The sequence below is a fragment of the Telmatherina bonti genome, assembly GCF_933228915.1.
Source record: "Telmatherina bonti genome assembly, chromosome: 13".
Classification (NCBI taxonomy): domain Eukaryota; kingdom Metazoa; phylum Chordata; class Actinopteri; order Atheriniformes; family Telmatherinidae; genus Telmatherina; species Telmatherina bonti.
The window spans coordinates 172,797-191,452 of NC_136611.1; the positions used below are offsets into that span (position 1 = coordinate 172,797).

At 45.5% G+C, this 18,656-nt stretch overlaps 2 protein-coding genes across 3 annotated transcripts in view; both read right to left on the reverse strand.

The window, feature by feature from the left end:
• Positions 1-244: 244 nt before the first annotated feature.
• On the reverse strand, positions 245-1,126 carry LOC306764012 (uncharacterized protein). Of its 2 annotated transcripts, XM_079251007.1 has the most exons (3): positions 1,013-1,126; positions 756-878; positions 245-680 (listed from the first exon to the last, which is right to left on the reverse strand). In XM_079251007.1, the coding sequence occupies exons 2-3, from the start codon at positions 845-847 to the stop codon at positions 320-322; spliced, it is 453 nt and encodes a 150-aa protein (XP_079107133.1). In that variant the 5' UTR covers positions 848-878; positions 1,013-1,126; the 3' UTR covers positions 245-319. The 2 variants fall into 2 exon arrangements, with proteins under 2 accessions (XP_079107133.1, XP_079107134.1); XM_079251008.1 differs by lacking the exon at positions 756-878.
• A 4,979-nt stretch (positions 1,127-6,105) lies between these two features.
• Positions 6,106-18,656, reverse strand: part of LOC306764127 (extracellular matrix organizing protein FRAS1-like) — a gene marked incomplete at its 5' end in the record, with an annotated part of 32,591 nt that continues 20,040 nt past the window's right edge. The window contains 7 exons of the mRNA XM_079251168.1: positions 6,106-7,863; positions 8,333-8,479; positions 9,161-9,366; positions 9,450-9,616; positions 9,707-9,823; positions 14,013-14,172; positions 14,337-14,444. Coding sequence (XP_079107294.1) covers positions 7,288-7,863; positions 8,333-8,479; positions 9,161-9,366; positions 9,450-9,616; positions 9,707-9,823; positions 14,013-14,172; positions 14,337-14,444 — 1,481 coding nt within the window. The 3' untranslated portion in view covers positions 6,106-7,287. The remainder of the gene's footprint in view (positions 7,864-8,332; positions 8,480-9,160; positions 9,367-9,449; positions 9,617-9,706; positions 9,824-14,012; positions 14,173-14,336; positions 14,445-18,656) is intronic.

The window sequence follows — 18,656 nt, forward strand, 5'->3', positions numbered from 1 at the left end:
CAACATTAAGCTAGCTCACTAGCCAGCCAGCTAGCTGCTGGCAAACAAAGAATGTAATGAAATATATGGAAAACTTTCTTACATATATAAAAGAATAAGGACAACACAAATGAGCACTTTTTAGCACGGAGCTGACAATTTAACAAGGTGGCTCCCATCGATGCTGAAAGTGCGCTCATCATCCTCTTCCGGGTCATTGTCATGCAGGCCAGGCTCCTTCACCAATTTTTTCTTCCAGGGCAAGGGGGTCATCTCTCGTTGGGGGCAAGCAAGGCCTTCGCTGCCTCCTTCCATGTCCGCTGGGGATGAGCATTCCTCATCAGGCGGGATCACTGGGGTTGAGGATGAACTCGTCTCGGTTACCTTGCAAGGCAGCTGTATGGTCCCCCATCGCTTTAAAGTTGGGAGAGCTTGTCTCCCGCCGAAGGGGGGGCGGGCTGGGCTTTTCCTCACAGTCTTGAAAGTCACCCTCTGAGATGTCAGATTGTTGAGACGAGTAGGACGGCGGAGGCTCTGTGGTGACGCTGCCGGTCTCCAGCAGGAGTGTGTCCTCTTCTCTGCGTTTATCCTCTTCTGTTAAGCTGTCCAGGCTGGTTGTGGTGGTTGACAGGGATGAGCTGGAGGAGGAGTTTGAGGAGGGGTGGTAGGAAGAGGTGGGTGAGGTCTCAGTACTCATAGTGCTGGGGGAGCAGAAGGGCATCTTTAACACAACAGCCTTCATTTATAGATTGAAATCTGGAAGCAGACAAACTCACTGCTGTCCCCTGCAGGCTGGCAGGCCTGCAAACAAAACTCGACGCTGCTGCCCCCTGCAGAGCCGGAGGATGCAATGCTTCCAGATTCTCATCTACAAACTGCTTTCATTTATAGATGGATATCTGAAAGTAGGACAGATTCTCATCTATCATATTGATCAGCCTGATAGCTTTAGCATTTTAGCTTACATTTTAGCCCACCATCAACTCTTGCAAAAAGGATCAAACTATCACCTCGAAATATTTTAAAAACTTACCTCTATCGAATCAAATACAGCTGCTTCCCTTTCTCAACGTTGTCTGTAACTTTTTCAGCTCTATGGCACTCTCCTCTCTCCTGGCCACCTGCCTCCATCTAAACATGTGCTCACATGGCGAACAGGAAATGAAGTGCTTCGTCTTCCTCACTGGAATTTAAGGTAAAGGTCCACCCCCCCTGCTGGTGGGAGGCTGGTGGTGCGCACCTCTGTACAGGAAACCCATGGCACCCCCTGCTGGTGGGAAGTTGGAGGTGCAGATCTGGGTACAGGAAATAACCGGCACCCCTTGATGTCCAGGAGCCAAGAGTCACAGGGAGGGGCTTATTGGCCCGACCCCGACCGGTTAGCTATTTAGCTAAGGTTAGGGCTAGCTTCCATTTTCCCATCTTTCAATTGTAGATTGGAATCTGGAAGCAGGACAGATTCTCATCTATTAATATGGGCCATTCTTATAGAATGAGATATGGAATGAGGGGAAAACTCACTAGCTCCCCCTGCAGGCAGGGATGCCGGAAGTGTTCCAGATTCTCATCTACGGAAGGCCTTCATTTATAGATTGAAATGTGGAATGAGGACAGATTGTCGTCTATTAATATGGGCCATTCTTATAGATTGAAATCTGGAAACAGACAAACTCACCTGTGCTCCCTGCAGGCTGGGACGCTTGCACTTGCTCAGTGTCGCCAAAGTCAAACATCGCTGCTAGCAAATGTTTTTTTATTTAAAACTTTTTTCACACATGTGTTGCTGGTCACACAGGCACAGCTAAATATCCAAAACTTTCTTACATATATAAAAGAATAAGGACAACACAAATGAGCACTTTTTAGCACGGAGCTGACAATTTAACAAGGTGGCTCCCATCGATGCTGAAAGTGCGCTCATCATCCTCTTCCGGGTCATTGTCATGCAGGCCAGGCTCCTTCACCAATTTTTTCTTCCAGGGCAAGGGGGTCATCTCTCGTTGGGGGCAAGCAAGGCCTTCGCTGCCTCCTTCCATGTCCGCTGGGGATGAGCATTCCTCATCAGGCGGGATCACTGGGGTTGAGGATGAACTCGTCTCGGTTACCTTGCAAGGCAGCTGTATGGTCCCCCATCGCTTTAAAGTTGGGAGAGCTTGTCTCCCGCCGAAGGGGGGGCGGGCTGGGCTTTTCCTCACAGTCTTGAAAGTCACCCTCTGAGATGTCAGATTGTTGAGACGAGTAGGACGGCGGAGGCTCTGTGGTGACGCTGCCGGTCTCCAGCAGGAGTGTGTCCTCTTCTCTGCGTTTATCCTCTTCTGTTAAGCTGTCCAGGCTGGTTGTGGTGGTTGACAGGGATGAGCAGGAGGAGGAGTTTGAGGAGGGGTGGTAGGAAGAGGTGGGTGAGGTCTCAGTACTCATAGTGCTGGGGGAGCAGAAGGGCATCTTTAACACAACAGCCTTCATTTATAGATTGAAATCTGGAAGCAGGACAGATTTCCATCTATTTATATTGCTCCATTCTAATAGATTGAAATCTGGAAGCAGACAAACTCACTTATGCCCCCTGCAGGTGCGGAGGCCCAAAGGCTAAACTCGACGCTGCCCCCTGCAGGGTGTGAGGTGCACTGCACTTCCAGATTCTCATCTATCAAGCACCTTCATTTATAGATTGAAATCTGGAAGCAGGACATATTCTAATCTACATCATTACTTAGCTCATTAGCTCACAGGCTAACCCGCCAGCAATTCTTACAAAAAGCATCAAACCATCACATCAAAATTCTTAAAAAAAACTTGCCTCACTGTTCGCTGGCCTTGACTGTCTGACCGCTTTCCTGGTTGACCCGTCTAACTTTGATGAAAGTAGCTCTCACCTTGCTTGTGGTCACCTGCTGCCTTCTGACCATGTGCTCGTGTGGCAAAGAGGAAAAGGAACTGCTTGGTCTGCCTTGCTGGAATTGAAGTAAAGGTGCACACCTGCTGGTGGGAGGCTGGTGCTGCAGACCTCAGTACAAGAAACCCAAGGCGCCCCCTGCTGGTGGGGTGTTGGAGGTGCGGATCTGGGTACAGGAAATAACCAACACCCCCTAATGTTCAGGAGCCAAGAGCAAGCCACGGCAAGGGGCTTATTGGCCATGACCAGTTTGGTTAGCCAGCTAGCTAAGGTTTGGGCTAGCTTCCAGATTCTCATCTATTAAGCGCCTTCATTTATATATTGAAATATGGAAGGAGGGCAAAACTCATCAGTGCCCCCAGCAGGCAGGGAGGCCGGAAGTGTTCCAGATTTTCATCGATGGAAGGCCTTCATTCCTAGATTGAAATCTGGAAGCAGGACACATTTCCATCTATTTACATTGCCTGGCTCTGGACTCTTTAAAAAATTCCAGTGAGCAGCAATGCTGAGAAGCCAATGCTGACCCTGATCTAATGGTTAGGATCTGGGCCCCAGAGGCCCTGGGGCCACTGCTCACAGGTGGTTCTCAGAAAGGCCTCCGAGCCTTGGTGGGGCCCACAGGACCCATTGGAAAAACTCCTTTCCAATCCAGAGATGCGGCCCTTCAAAAGTCTGTTTTTTGCACTTTTGGCGCCCCCTAGCTCTGAGACTAAGGGCCCCACCAGAGGCCCAAAGCCCGGGTTCCCAGACACCCCTGTAAACCTGATTCTGAACCTGACATTAGGGTTAGGATCTGGGCCCTAGAGGCCCCGGGCCCCGGCTGGTGGTCGGGTCTTGGAGGGGACTTGCAAACTTGCAGGGGTCCATTGGAACCATCCAAAAACTCCTGATCCCGAGATATGGCCCTTCAAAAGTCCATTTTTTGCACTTTTGGTGCCCCCTAGCTCTGAGACCAACAGCCCCAGAGCCTTGATTTTTGGAGTGTGAGACCCTCTCACAAGGCACTACCAGGATCTCCAATCCCAGGGCTCTGGACACTTCCTGTGTGGTACCTCAAATTTGGTCCATGAAGAAAACAAAGGATGAAGGTCCCAAGGCCCTGAGACCATGTTGAGGGACAGGGCAGAAAAACAAATTTGTCCAACTTCTAATATGTTGTTGGGGGCCTCAAACCAGAGTCATTGACCCCAAGTCCAAACTCCTTCCAGGTCCCGAGATGTGCCCCTTCAAAGGTCCGATTTTGCCAACTATTTGGCGCCCCCTAGCTCCTAGACCGAGGGCCCCACAGCCTTCATTTTTGGGGAGCGAGACCCCCTCAAGGAGCACTACCCATGGCCCAAACCCTGAGTCTCCAGACCCCCCCAACCCCAACTCCAAAATTAGGGTCGCTTTCTTGGCCCTTGGGGCCTCTGGGCCCCAGCCGGTGATTGTGTCTTGGAGGGGCCTTAGAGCATTGCCAAAATCCATTGGACCCATCCCAAAACTCCTTTCCGGTCCTGTGATACAGCCCTTCAAATGGTCCATCGTTCGCACCTTTGGCGCCCCCTAGCACAGAGGCCGTGGGTCAGGGGACTGCAATTTTGCAGAGGCCCAATCAACTCACAGGCCTCTACCGGGATCTACAGGCCAAAGTCAAATTCGAAGAAAAAAACTGCGCGAAAATCACAACTCCCTTGCCAAAGCTGCCCTTGACTCCAGATTCTCATCTAAGCCGTCAAAAACACGGTCTCTGTCGCCCCCTGCTGGTACGTGAAAATTCCAATTCTGGAATTCATAACCCCGTCTAATAGATGAAAATGTGGGCCCCAAGTCAGATTCTTATATACACGGGCAGCTCCTAACCCTAACCCCCCGAATTGAGACAGCACTTGGCGCCACTATGACGCATGAGGCCGATGAATCCACATTTGGAAGCGTGCAGAACCTGAATTAAGAAACACCCCATGTCTACTGTCTGGGTTACCAAGCGGACGTGATGTCACAATCAGTGCCGTATTCTTTGACATCTTAAAAACAAATGATCAATTGGTTCTCCAAGATTTGAGCACATACAGAAATAAATATGGACAACATCAGACCATTATTGTCAGAGACCAGACAGAACGAGGACCACACAGGCGACACGTTTAAACAGTTTATTGAATGTTAGGTGGAAAAGGGTGAGGGTCCAGAGGACTGAGCAGTGTAGCGGATGAAGCTAAGTTGTACAGGAGTTCCCTGGTCCAGGAACCGAGGACAGTAGGACTGGAACGGAAAAGTACAGAGCAGCAGTACAGGCAAGGGTAAGGCAGTAGACAGTGTAGTTCAACAGAAGGCAGGTCGGGGGGTCTCATTACCAGGGCAGGCGATCAGAACAGGTCCGGGTTCACAGGCAGGAGTTGTAGGTGTAGGTAGACAGTCAGGATACAGGAGCTGGCTTGCAGACAAGCTGACAAAGTGGGGTCTGAAAGGCAGGGCTTAAATACAGAGGCAGGTAATCATGAAATGCTGTGCAGCTGGCAGGTAACGAAACACAGGTGGGGCTAATCAGAGAGCAGGGACGGGAGGGGCACAGAGAAGAGCTCATGTCAATTTTACTGCATTTTTTAATATTCAAAAGTTATATTATTTAGTAAGTCCATTCTACCTACTCACATACAAAAAAGTTAACCCACAATGTGAACGAAGTTTGAGCGACTTTTTTGTACAAACTCATTTGTAACAATTTTGCCTTTAAATAAATTGTTAAGATCCTGAGAAAAAGGCTTGACCAATACTCGTATCAACCAGAATGTGTTCACCAACACCTTCAGCTTCCTTAGAAACTATGAGAATATTTTACCTGAAGACAGCTGGTCACTCCCATTTTACGGTCAGGTGATGCATTCAGGAACAACTTAAACATTTTAGATATCACAAACAAAAATAACTTTGAAGCCATTGCAGCTGTGATACTGGTTACTAGATAGGCACATATTGTGAGCTCTAGGGTTAGGAAGAAAGACAGTCACAAATTGTGCCAGACACACTAATGACTTGATTACCCTATTTTCTGCTTAATCTGACACAATATCATTAGACACCATGAAAAACTTACAAAACTAGCTGAACAAGCTAGCTGGCACCAAGCAGCAATCTCCAGTGGTAAAAAGTGAAGCCTAAATGGAAGAATAAAAACGCAACAAAGATGATGTATTTCCTTTTTCACATTTGTTTTTATTACTTAAAACAGAGGCACCAAATACAGGCATTACACTAATAGCATTGTTTCTAGTTAAGTTTTTTTTTTTTTGCCTCGTTATAGCACCAAAAATATAATTATATATCCCACAATACATCATTGTCTTGTTTAATAGGCACACAGTGGAGAAGAATAGAAGGTGGGATTAGAAAAGATACACATCAACATCTCATATGAGTACAAAGTTTTTACTTTTGCACTACTCTCCAGCCAGTGTTGGACATAAAAATACAGTGACTGTGTTATCATCAGTAGCTGTCTTGTAATATAATACGTTATAAGAAGGCAACATTATGCATAGATGAACCCAAAACAATGTAAGATGTGAAATGAGGAGACTGCATTTGTTTGGACAGAACAAAGGCAGGCAGACGTAAAATACATAATTTCTGTTTTCATTAGAAATATAATAAGGTCAAAAATGAGCCAAGGGGATGGGACCTTTTGTGTCTCATGTTTTTCAACTGCATGGAGATTTACACTATGAACCCTTCCACACTATAACAGTTACTTTGGATGAATTGCTTTGAATTGCATGAAAAATAAAAACACTGCATGGCACTCAATATTGGCAACTTTCAGAATAGAGCAAAAAAAAAACTGACCTCTGTTCAACATGAGTAAAAATGTCTTAAATACATAAAAAAAAAACCAATGGAGCTCCAGATCATAGTGGAGGGACTACTGATTTGTGGCATAATTGCACTTGATGTATCGTTCATTTTTGTTATTTACACTCAGCACACTGTTAGTGCTTAATACTTTCAACAAGAGTTAGAAGCAGCAGTAGCTGATGCAGAAGTGGCTAGAAGTTCTTCCTGCTTTAATTCTGAAGTGGTATTGCAGAAAACACCTCAACATGAGCTACCACTCCACACAGTATTAACATTTAAAGCAGTGAAATGACCTGATACAGCAGAGAAAAGTATGTTTTGTTCCAACAATCACCACTGTCTGAGCTAACTTTAATCATTTTTGGTGCTAAAAGTTCCAAGAATGTCAAGTAAAACTGAAATTGGTGTTGGGACGGTTAAATGCAGATGATTTGGTTGTTAAACCCAGTTGTTCCTGAGGTTGTCCACTTCCCTTTTTATCTTGTTAATGTGTTATAAGAATACATTTTCTAACATTAAGAACAAACTTTGTTTTAGAAAAATACCTGTTTATCTTATTAAACTTCCTCATTTTCAGGGTTTCAGACCTCGGTGCCATCGTTGAGGTTGTTCTGGAGTTTCACCTCCAGGTTGACTTGCTTTACTTTGGTCTTGTTGGTGGGCTCATGGTTGCGGTTGATGTTGATGTTTCTTACTGTGCAGTGCCCAGTGCCGAAATTCTTCTCCACACACTTGTCCATGCACACCTCCACCTTGGTGTTGAGCGGATACTCATAGCTTTTCACAGAGCTCTTGCTCTTTGTCGTGAAGGCACGCTGGCAGCGACGGAACAGGAAACAAGAGACCAGCAGGACCAAGACCAACAGCATGATGGCACCCACTCCGCCGCCGACAGAACTGCCCACGTGGGCATTAAATGTGGCAGAGGGGCTGACTTCAAGGCGAAGCGGTTTCATGTTGGTGCCATTCTTCACCTGATCATCCTCATTGTCGTAGATGAGCGACTCATCAAGTGTCAGCTGACCACTGTGATCCACAAGGTCGCGTTTGGAGCGGCTCAGCTGATAGACCACTGAGCGCTGGACCCTGGGGTTGGAGCGCGATTCTGGGCTGATCACATAGATTACCTGCAGGTACCACTGATGCCCTGCCTCCACCTGTCAATACCAGAAAGAAAAATTAGAAAGAAAATATTAGTTGTAGCTAAATGAGCTACTAAAAACTAATTATTATGGCCCAATTAAACATTTTATGTGATTAACCCTTAAAATTCCAAACCTATATATATATATATATATATATATATATATATATATACCGTATATCGTAGTGATGGTAATGAAGATGTGATAGATAATGGCATTATCATGGATCATTGTGGATTTACCATCTAGAGTCTGAATAAACACTACATGTTGTGTCTGAATTGTAAACCTCCTGAATGAGATATAAATGTCCAGAAAAGGTCTATTGAACATCTAAAAGGTCATATGTCTAGAGTTATACACGACTGTTTCCCGAAAAAGTGATGACATCAGCGATAGTGTTCTGGGCGCTGGAGATTTATTGGCGTCTTAAATGTTAAAGTCCAAAACAGTAACTGAGGTATTTTGTGATTCCACAGACCTTGTAGAGCGCATCGACCTTCATTGTGAAGCCATCCACACCTGGCATGGTCGTCATGGACTGCAGCTCTGGGATGTCTGAGGCAAAATCAGCTTCAAAGGGAACATCATGGAAAAACCTGTCACAAATATCTGGCTGTTTACGATCCTGCAGATGAAACACAGGTAGACAATAATCAGAACCATAGCAAATGGAAATCAGAAAAATGAGGATTTCTCCCAGCTGCATTGAAGACAGAGGCTACGAAAATGAGTTTAACAGCATCATCTACTTTATCACTCAACTGTAGCTGCAAGACAGATGCAATGACAAGTAAACCATTTTGAAATCAGTGATTCTGTGTAAAAGACCTGACTAGCTGAGCTGGTATGGACAGTACATACACAAGAGTTATAAAAAAAAAAATGTCTCAAGTACGCCTAATTACATTAAAATAATAACTTTAAACATTAGCTTGTGTTTTCCTGCTGTGAGGACTGGATATCTAACTGGCTGCAGCACTGTTGTCTTAATGCAGAAAACTAAATAACTTTTACAACTGGAATATAGTGTAGTATTAAGTTTTGTAAAATATTTTTCACCTTTTTCCTGATTGTTCTCTGATTTCTATCATGAAATAACACTTGCCCAAACAACATAGCATCTAACCATTTTGTGCGACTGACAACTATTAGTGTGAAAACACTGAGGAAAAAAAGGATAATCTGCCTCATTTTCTCATTGAGCTATGTGAATAACTGTTTCAGCCCTGGGTGTGCTATGTGTTTGGGTTTTGCAAACATTAAAGCAGATCCAAGTTAGATACATTACATATATCTATAAACATACCAGCAGCAGGAAGCGATGTTGGAGGTGTTTGTTGGGTTGAATGCAGCCATACTGTGGCCCCTCATTGTACAAAGTCCCTGTGGGATCAAAGAAGGGCACGTAGCCATCTCTTCCAGTGCACAGGTAAACCTTCTCCAGTTGCAGTCTGTAGGCTGCGTTCAGGTTTTGCTCCGGGTTCCACAACACTTTGCCATATAAAGTCTGACCTGCAGGGGTGTCAAAGGGACGGACTGACAAATATTTTCTAGTTCTACACCATTGTCCTCATTTTTTCAATGCATTTTCCTACCCATGGAGAATGCTCCTTTGTAGTCCATCTCAGCCATGGAGATGTCAGCGGCAGATGGGTCCATCAGAAACACCATCTCATTGTTGCACAGCTGGAACTCTGTGTTGAGAGAGTAAACCACCGGAACAGGCCTGTTGGTCTGCTGAAAGGCGATTGGCACCAGAAACCTGTTGAAAGGCGACAACATGGTTCTGAACTGAAATGTCTGCTACTACAATCCACTCAAGTTATGTCTAAACTATGAATGCAAGTCATACTTCTCTGGAGCGTGAGCCGTACAGGACAGAGGTTTGTCACTGGGGTCGACCCAGGGTTGAGTGGGCTGCACGGTACAGGGGATCAAGAAGACGGTGTATTCTCCAGAATAGTCCTTTCTTTTCAAGAAAATACAAAACCCAAATGTACACACAATGACACAATGTACACTGCTAAAAGAAATAAAGGGAACATTAAAGTACCACGTTGTAGATCTGAATGAATGAAATATTTTATTAAATACTTTGTTCTTTCCATAGCTGAATGTTCTGACAACAAAATAAAAAAATTATCAATGAAAATCAAACATATCAACCCATGGAGGTCTGGATTTGGAGTTCTACTCCAAATGAAAGTGGAAAAACAGACTACAGGCTGATCCAACTTTGATGTAATGTCCTTTAAACAAGTCAGAATGAGGCTCAGTAGTGTGTGTGGCCTCCGCGTGCCTGTATGACCTCCCTACAATGCCTGGGCATGCTCCTGATGAGGCGGTGGATGTTCTCCTGAGGGATCTCCTCCCAGACCTGGACTAAAGCATCCGCCAACTCCTGGACAGTCTGTGGTGCAACTTGGCGTTGGTGGATGGAGCGAGACATGATGTCCCAGATGTGCTCAGCTGGATTCAGGTCTGGGGAACGGGCAGGCCAGTCCATAACATCAATGCCTTGGTGTTGCAGGAACTGCTGACACACTCCAGACACATGAGGTCTGGCATTGTCTTGCATTAGGAGGAACCCAGGGCCAACCGCACCAGCATACACCAGCATATAGATTCCACTGTCTGTTGGCAGCAAATTGGAGTAGCTCTGACTTGCTATTTGGATTTTTTTAAAAGTAGAAACTCTCACATAGAACCTCAAATTAGGTATTTTTTTCTGAGGATTTCATGCTGGTTTGGAGGGTGTGCTTCAAGGAAGATTTTTCTGCATACTTTTGTCTCTTTCAAGACTTGTTATGAGTCTCCATGGCAACGAAAGACTTGTTTACAATCAGGATCAACTGATTAAACTCTCATAAATCAGGATTATCAGCGAAACAACACATCAAATCCCGATGGAGTTGAAAAGAAAGAGAAGAGGATGCAGAGCGGGAGTCAGACAGAGGAAAAAGCGATGGAGATTTAAATCATTTCTCCCGACTGTCGTCATGGGTAATGTGAGATTGCTAGCTAACAAAACGGATGAACTCGAGATGCTAACAAGGTGTCAGAAAGAATACAGAGAGTGCAGTATTATGTACTTCACCGAGACATGGCTGCATGAACACATCCCTGACTGTAATGTGTCTGTACCGGGCTTTAAAACGGTCCGTGCAGACCGCAGTAGACAACACAGCGGAAAGCTAAAGGGTGGTGGAATTGCAGTGCTGGTTAACCAGCGTTGGTGTCATCCTGGACATGTTACTGTCAAGGAGAAGATATGCACAAGGGACATGGAACTGTTAGCTGTGAGCTTCCGTCCATATTATTTACCCAGAGAGTTTACCTGTGTTATTCTGGTAGTGGTTTATATAATACCTGGTACCGCACCAGACACAGCCTGTGATGTCATCAGCTCCGTCGTTGCTCGGCTACAAACACAGCATCCAAACTCATTCATGGCGTTCTCCGGAGACTTCAACAACGTCTCCCTCTCTGCAACTCTCCCAACATTCCAGCAGTTTGTCAGCTGCTCCACCAGAGAAAATAAGATCTTGGACTTATTTTATGCAAATATGAATAATGGATCCAGTTGTTCTGCCCTGCCTCCTTTAGGAAGATCTGACCATAATCTGGTTCTTCTCACCTCCACCTACAAGCCCATCGTTCAGCAGCAACCAGTCATCACAAAGACTATCAAAATCTGGTCTGCTGAAGCTGAAGATGCTCTTAGAGGAGGCTTTGAGGCTACAGACTGGAACGTCCTCTGTGAACCTCATGGAGACGACATCAACGCCATGACTGAGTGTGTGACAGATTACATCAACTTCTGTGTGGACAGCATCGTCCCAACAAGAACAGTGAGGTGCTTCCCCAATAACAAACCCTGGATCACCAGTGACCTGAAAAAGCTGCTGAACATCAAAAAGAAAGCCTTCAGGGATGGAGACAGGGAGTTATTGAGGGCAACACAAAAACAACTTAAAACACAAACTAAGAAGTGCAAGGAGGACTACAGGAAGAAGTTAGAAAGTCAGCTCCAGCAGAATAACCTGAGGGATGTGTGGTCTGGAATGAAGAAGATCACCGGCTTCAAGTTAAAGGGGGACCAGCCTGATGGAGGTCTGGACAGAGCTAATGAGCTGAACATATTCTTCAACAGGTTCAGTTCACCCCCTACCTCCAGCCAACAGACCACACACCCTCCATAAGCCCACTGCTTTCCTGTCACGCCTCCAATCTGTCACCCTGCAGCTCAGTCATGGACCAGAACACAGCTTCATCTCCCTCCACATCAGGACATCCTGAGATCTCCACCTTGTTTGTCTCCTGCAATCAGGTTATGAAGCAACTTGAGAAACTGAACCAGAACAAGGCTGCAGGTCCAGATGGTGTCAGTCCCAGAGTTCTCAAGACCTGCTCAAAACAACTATGTCCGATTCTGCAGCACCTTTTCAACACCAGTCTGAGACAAAATAGAGTCCCAGTGCTGTGGAAAACCTCCTGCCTTGTTCCAGTGCCTAAAAAAACACAACCAGCTGAACCAAGTGACTACAGACCAGTTGCCCTGACATCTCACATCATGAAAGTCCTGGAGAGACTCTTACTGGCTCACCTCAACAAGCAAGTAAACACCTTTCAGGACCCATTCCAGTTTGCATATCGCAATGGACTTGGGGTTGAAGATGCCATCATATATCTATATACCTATCTTCTATAAGTCTGTTGTGGAGAGTGCAGTCAGCTTTGCAGCATCTGCTGGGGTAGTAGCATCAGAACCAGAGACTTGAAGAGAATCAACAAACTGATCCAGAAAGCTGCTTCTGTGCTTGGAGTAACTCTGGAGCCGCTGGAGCTGATTGTCCAAAGAAGAATGCTGCACAAGCTGATGAAGATGATGGAGGATTCTTCACACCCTCTCCACAACACAGTGATGAAACAACAAAGTGTGTTCAGTGAGAGGCTTCTTCAGGTCCGATGTAAGACTGAAAGATACAGAAGATCATTCCTGCCAGCAGCCATCAGCCTCCGGAACAAGACCTCCTCTAGTTATTATTATTATATACTACAATATTTCCCTTTGGGGATTAATAAAGTATTTTTCATTTTCATTTTCCTTTCATATTGTCCCACAAGGGGTCTGAGGATCTCATCTCGGTACCTAATGGCAGTCAGGCTACCTCTGGCGAGCACATGGAGGGCTGTTCTGCCCTCCAAAGAAATGCCCCCCCACACCATTACTGACCCACTGCCAAACCGGTCCTGCTGGAGGATGTTGCAGGCAGCAGAACGTTCTCCACGGCGTCTCCAGACTCTGTCACGTCTGTCACATGTGCTCAGTGTGAACCTGCTTCCATCTGTGAAGAGCTCAGGGCGCCAGTGGAGAATTTGCCAATCTTGGTGTTCTCTGGCAAACGCCAAACGTCCTGCACGGTGTTGGGCTGGAAGCACAACCCCCACCTGTGGACGTCGGGCCCTCATACCACCCTCATGGAGTCTGTTTCTGACTGTTGGAGCAGACACATCCACATATGTGTCCTGCTGGAGCTCATTCTGCAGGGCTCTGGCAGTGCTCCTCCTGTTCCTCCTTGCACAAAGAAGGAGGTAGCGGTCCTGCTGCTGGGTTGTTGCCCTCCCACGGCCTCCTCCACGTCTCCTGATGTACTGGCCTGTCTCCTGGTAGCGCCTCCATGCTCTGGACACCACGCTGACAGACACAGCAAACCTTCTTGCCACAGCTGGCATTGATGTGCCATCCTGGATGAGCTGCACTATCTGAGCCACTTGTGTGGGTTGTAGACTCCGTCTCATGCTACCACTAGAGTGAAAGCACCGCCAGCATTCAGACCAAAACATCAGGCAGAAAGCATCGGAACTGAGAAGTGGTCTGTGGTCTCCACCTGCAGAACCACTCCTTTATTGGGTGTGTCTTGCCAGTTGCCTGTAATTTCCACCTGTTGTCTGTTCCATCTGCACAACAGCAGGTGGAACTGATTGTCAATCAGTGTTGCTTCCTAAGTGGACAGTTCCATTTCACAGAAGTCTGGTTGACTTGGAGTTACATCGTGTTGTTTAGGTGTTCGCTTTATTTTTTGAGCTGTGTGGAATTACAGGGCTGAAAGCTACAACCACAAATGTTTTAGGTTTCTTGTTTTTGATTCTCTTACCTGCTGTAGGAGCTTGTAGCCCTCCACAGCTGGTATGGGGAGTCAAAGGTCTGAGCACTCCACAGAAGCAGCATATCAAACTCAATGCCACCCAGGTGGTCAGGAGCCATCAGGCGTGACATGTGGCCAGGTAGAGTGTGATGCTCCAGGACAAACTGTCCTGGAAGGATAAACATGCAGAGAAATGTATTTTGTTTGATGGAAAAGACAAATGTTGGAGAGTGGTGCTTCTTATATTTACTACTCTTTATCTAAAAGTCCATCAGCTGGGATTTATAAAGAGTTCTTCTCACACAACACTGATTGTATCGGAGTAAAACTAACCTCTGAACTTTGCATGAGTTTTAAACTCAATCACCAACCGTCCATCCTCTCTAATGAAGATCCTGATGATCTGGAGCCTGGCAGAGAGGACGCTGTCAGTCTGAATGCCTGCAGACACCAAACACCTCAAGACATAAATTGAGGAAAAGTGCAATTCTGTTTAGAATTACGACTCTGTAGATATTCGAGAAGACCAGGGGTTCTTAAATGTTTATGTTACATACCACATCCTACATATCAACTCAACTTTATTTATAATGCACTTTCACAAAACACCAGGTGCAACAAAGTGCTGAACATTAAAGACATGCAGTGAGACTATAACAATAGAAGTTAAAGTGGAACTATTATGTGCATTTCAGGCTAATCTATTTTTATTTCTTGTTAACGAGTAGAAGGTAACCAATCACCGAACCTTGTGCCCCAGGACATCACAAGGATTTCCAAGTAGAAAAAACTCTCTAAAACGACGCGTTTTTCATCGCCATGGAAACCGAATGGTGAGCATGCTGGAACTCAAACTCAAACATGCGTTTAGGTGATAAAAAAACAGTGTTGTTCACATGTCTGATGAGGATTCAACACTGTAACACTGTAGAAAGCTCAGAACACTCAAAATACCATAATAGCACCCCTTTAAAGGAATAAAAGATAAAACAATAAACACAATCAAAAGTAAAAGACATTATAACATTAAAACAAAAAACAATGAAGCAGTACAGAGAGAATAAAAAGCAGAATCTCAAACTGGATAAAATGCAAGATCAAAAAATAGGTCTTTAGACGTGTTTTAAAAGTTGGCAGCAATGTGACTTCTCTAATTTGTAGCAGCAGAGAATTCCACAGTTTTGGAGCAGAAACTGCAAATGCTCTGTCCACTCGGACCTCGGGACTTCTAGAAGGAGCTGATCAGCAGATCTGAGGCACCGGGCTGGTAAGTATGGGGTAAGCAGCTCACAGAGGTACAGAAGGGCCAGGCCATGTATGGACTTAAAAACAAGTAAAAGAACTTTAAAATGAACTCTAAAATATACAGGGAGCCAGTGAAGTGATGCTAAAGTTGGTGTAATCAGTTCCCTTTTACGTGCTCCAACCAAGAGACGAGCGGCGGCATTTTGGACCAGTTGGAGACAAGAGAGACGACTGGTGAACCCTCAGATAAACTTCCAGCTTTGAAGTGATAAAGGCATGAACTACTGTCTCAAATTGTGGGGTGGTTATGAATGACTTTTTTTTGTGAGTTGATGAAGGTTAAAAAAGCTTGACTTTAACACTAATTTAAATTGCCCATGCAGTTTAAAATTACTGTCCAATTTAAAACCAAGGTTTGTTACAGCACGTTTTAAGAAGCTGGACAAGGGAACCATATCAACTGGGGAGGGGCCACAGAAGCCATTTGGCCCAAACACTACAACCTATGTCTTTTTCTCATTAAAATTTAAGGCCATCTACTCCTTGATGTCATGGAGGCATGTAAATAGCAGTGTGAGAAAGTAGGCATCTTTCTTTTTTGGGGGTAGATATATCTGGCTGTCATCAGCATATAGGTGGAAAGAGATGCCATGTCATTGCATGGCATCTCTTTACCTACCATTAGATGGACCCTAATGGCAGCAAATACAGTGAAAACAGGAGAGGCCCTAAAACTGATCCTTGTGGAACCCCGTAAGACACCGGAGCAGTTACAAATTCAAAGCCACCGATGCTCACACACATGATTCTATCCACCAAGTATGACCTGAACCAGTCTAATGCCGTACTCTGAATCCCTACCGGGTTCAAGCTCTCCAAGTGCCTGTTTTATAACTGACATTAAATCATTAAATAGAATAAAAGTGAAAAATACAGTCAAGGTTAAATATAAAATTAAACAAAAATTAAAAAACAAATATCACATAAATAAAAAGAAATTTCTTCAAATCATGTTGCCTGACTTGAACTTGTGCGTTCTGAGAACTTCCTTGTTCAGACTTTCCCTTTGGTAAAAGAACTCTTCAGTATTCTATTCAATCTACAATTAGGTCCTCCTTCCATGCAGTTATGACCAAAACTGGTCAAGTAAAGATGAAAAAACTGTTCTGATGAGTCTCCATTTCAGCTTTTCATTTTTTACATGGTAAGTTTACAATCTGCTGGAAACATCATGAGAGGATGAGGAGGAGAGGTGTGTGTGTGTGTGTGTGTGTGTGTGTGGGTGGTGGGAGGGTGGGGGTTCTGATCTCATATCGGACCCCTTGGCGCCAACATGGATTTGTTTAACCACCAGAGCCTATCTGAGTATATCTGCTGACCATGGTCATCCCTTTAAGAGCACAGTGAATCATCTTCTGATAGAAGATTCTCATGATGATGAGGTGGAACGGGAGATTCTCATGGTGATGAGGTGGAACGGGAGATTCTCATGGTGAAGTGGTGGAACGGGAGATTCTCATGGTGATGAGGTGGAAAGGGAGATTCTCATGGTGAAGTGGTGGAAGGGGAGATTCTCATGGTGAAGTGGTGGAACGGGAAATTCTCATGGTGATGAAGTGGAACGGGAGATTCTCATGGTGATGAAGTGGAACGGGAGATTCTCATGGTGATGAGGTGGAAGGGGACATTCTCATGGTTATGAGGTGGAACGGGAGATTCTCATGGTGATGAGGTGGAACGGGAGATTCTCATGGTGATGAGGTGGAACGGGAGATTCTCATGGTGATGAGGTGGAACGGGAGATTCTCATCATGATGAGGTGGAACGGGAGATTCTCATGGTGATGAGGTGGAACGGGAGATTCTCATCATGATGAGGTGGAACGGGAGATTCTCATGGTGATGAGGTGGAACGGGAGATTCTCATCATGATGTGGTGGAAAGGGAGATTCTCATGGTGATGCGGTGGAACGGGAGATTCTCATCATGATGAGGTGGAACGGGAGATTCTCATGATGATGAGGTGGAACGGGAGATTCTCATGGTGATGAGGTGGAACGGGAGATTCTCATCATGATGTGGTGGAATGGGAGATTCTCATAATGATGTGGTGGAACGGGAGATTCTCATGGTGAAGTGGTGGAACGGGAGATTCTCATGGTGATGAGGTGGAACGGGAGATTCTCATCATGATGAGGTGGAACGGGAGATTCTCATGGTGATGAGGTGAAACGGGAGATTCTCTTGGTGATGAGGTGGAACGGGAGATTCTCATGGTGATGAGGTGGAACGGGAGATTCTCATGGTGATGAGGTGGAACAGGAGATTCTCATGGTGATGAGGTGGAACGGGAGATTCTCATCATGATGAGGTGAAACAGGAGATTCTCATGGTGATGAGGTGTAACGGGAGATTCTTATCATGATGAGGTGGAACGGGAGATTCTCATCATGATGTGGTGGAACAGGAGATTCTCATAATGATGAGGTGGAACGGGAGATTCTCATGGTGATGAGGTGGAACGGGAGATTCTCATGATGTGGTGGAACGGGAGATTCTCATGGTGATGCGGTGGAACGGGAGATTCTCATCATGATGTGGTGGAACAGGAGATTCTCATGGTGATGAGGTGGAACGGGAGATTCTCATCATGATGTGGTGGAACAGGAGATTCTCATAATGATGTGGTGGAACGGGAGATTCTCATGGTGAAGTGGTGGAACGGGAGATTCTCATCATGATGAGGTGGAACGGGAGATTCTCATGGTGATGAGGTGGAACGGGAGATTCTCATGGTGATGAGGTGGAACGAGAGATTCTCATCTTGATGAGGTGGAACGGGAGATTCTCATCATGATGAGGTGGAACGGGAGATTCTCATGGTGATAAGGTGGAACGGGAGATTCTCATCATGATGAGGTGGAACGGGAGATTCTCATGGTGATGTGGTGGAACAGGAGATTCTCATCATGATGAGGTGGAACGGGAGATTCTCATGGTGATGTGGTGGAACGGGAGATTCTCATCATGATGAGGTGGAACGGGAGATTCTCATGGTGATGAGGTGGAACGGGAGATTCTCATGGTGATGAGGTGGAACGAGAGATTCTCATCTTGATGAGGTGGAACGGGAGATTCTCATCATGATGAGGTGGAACGGGAGATTCTCATGGTGATGAGGTGGAACTGGAGATTCTCATCATGATGAGGTGGAACGGGAGATTCTCATGGTGATGTGGTGGAACAGGAGATTCTCATGATGATGAGGTGGAACGGGAGATTCTCATCATGATGAGGTTTAACGGGAGATTCTCATGGTGATGAGGTGGAACGGGAGATTCTCATCATGATGAGGTGGAACAGCAGATTCTCATGGTGATGAGGTGGAACGGGAGATTCTCATGGTGAT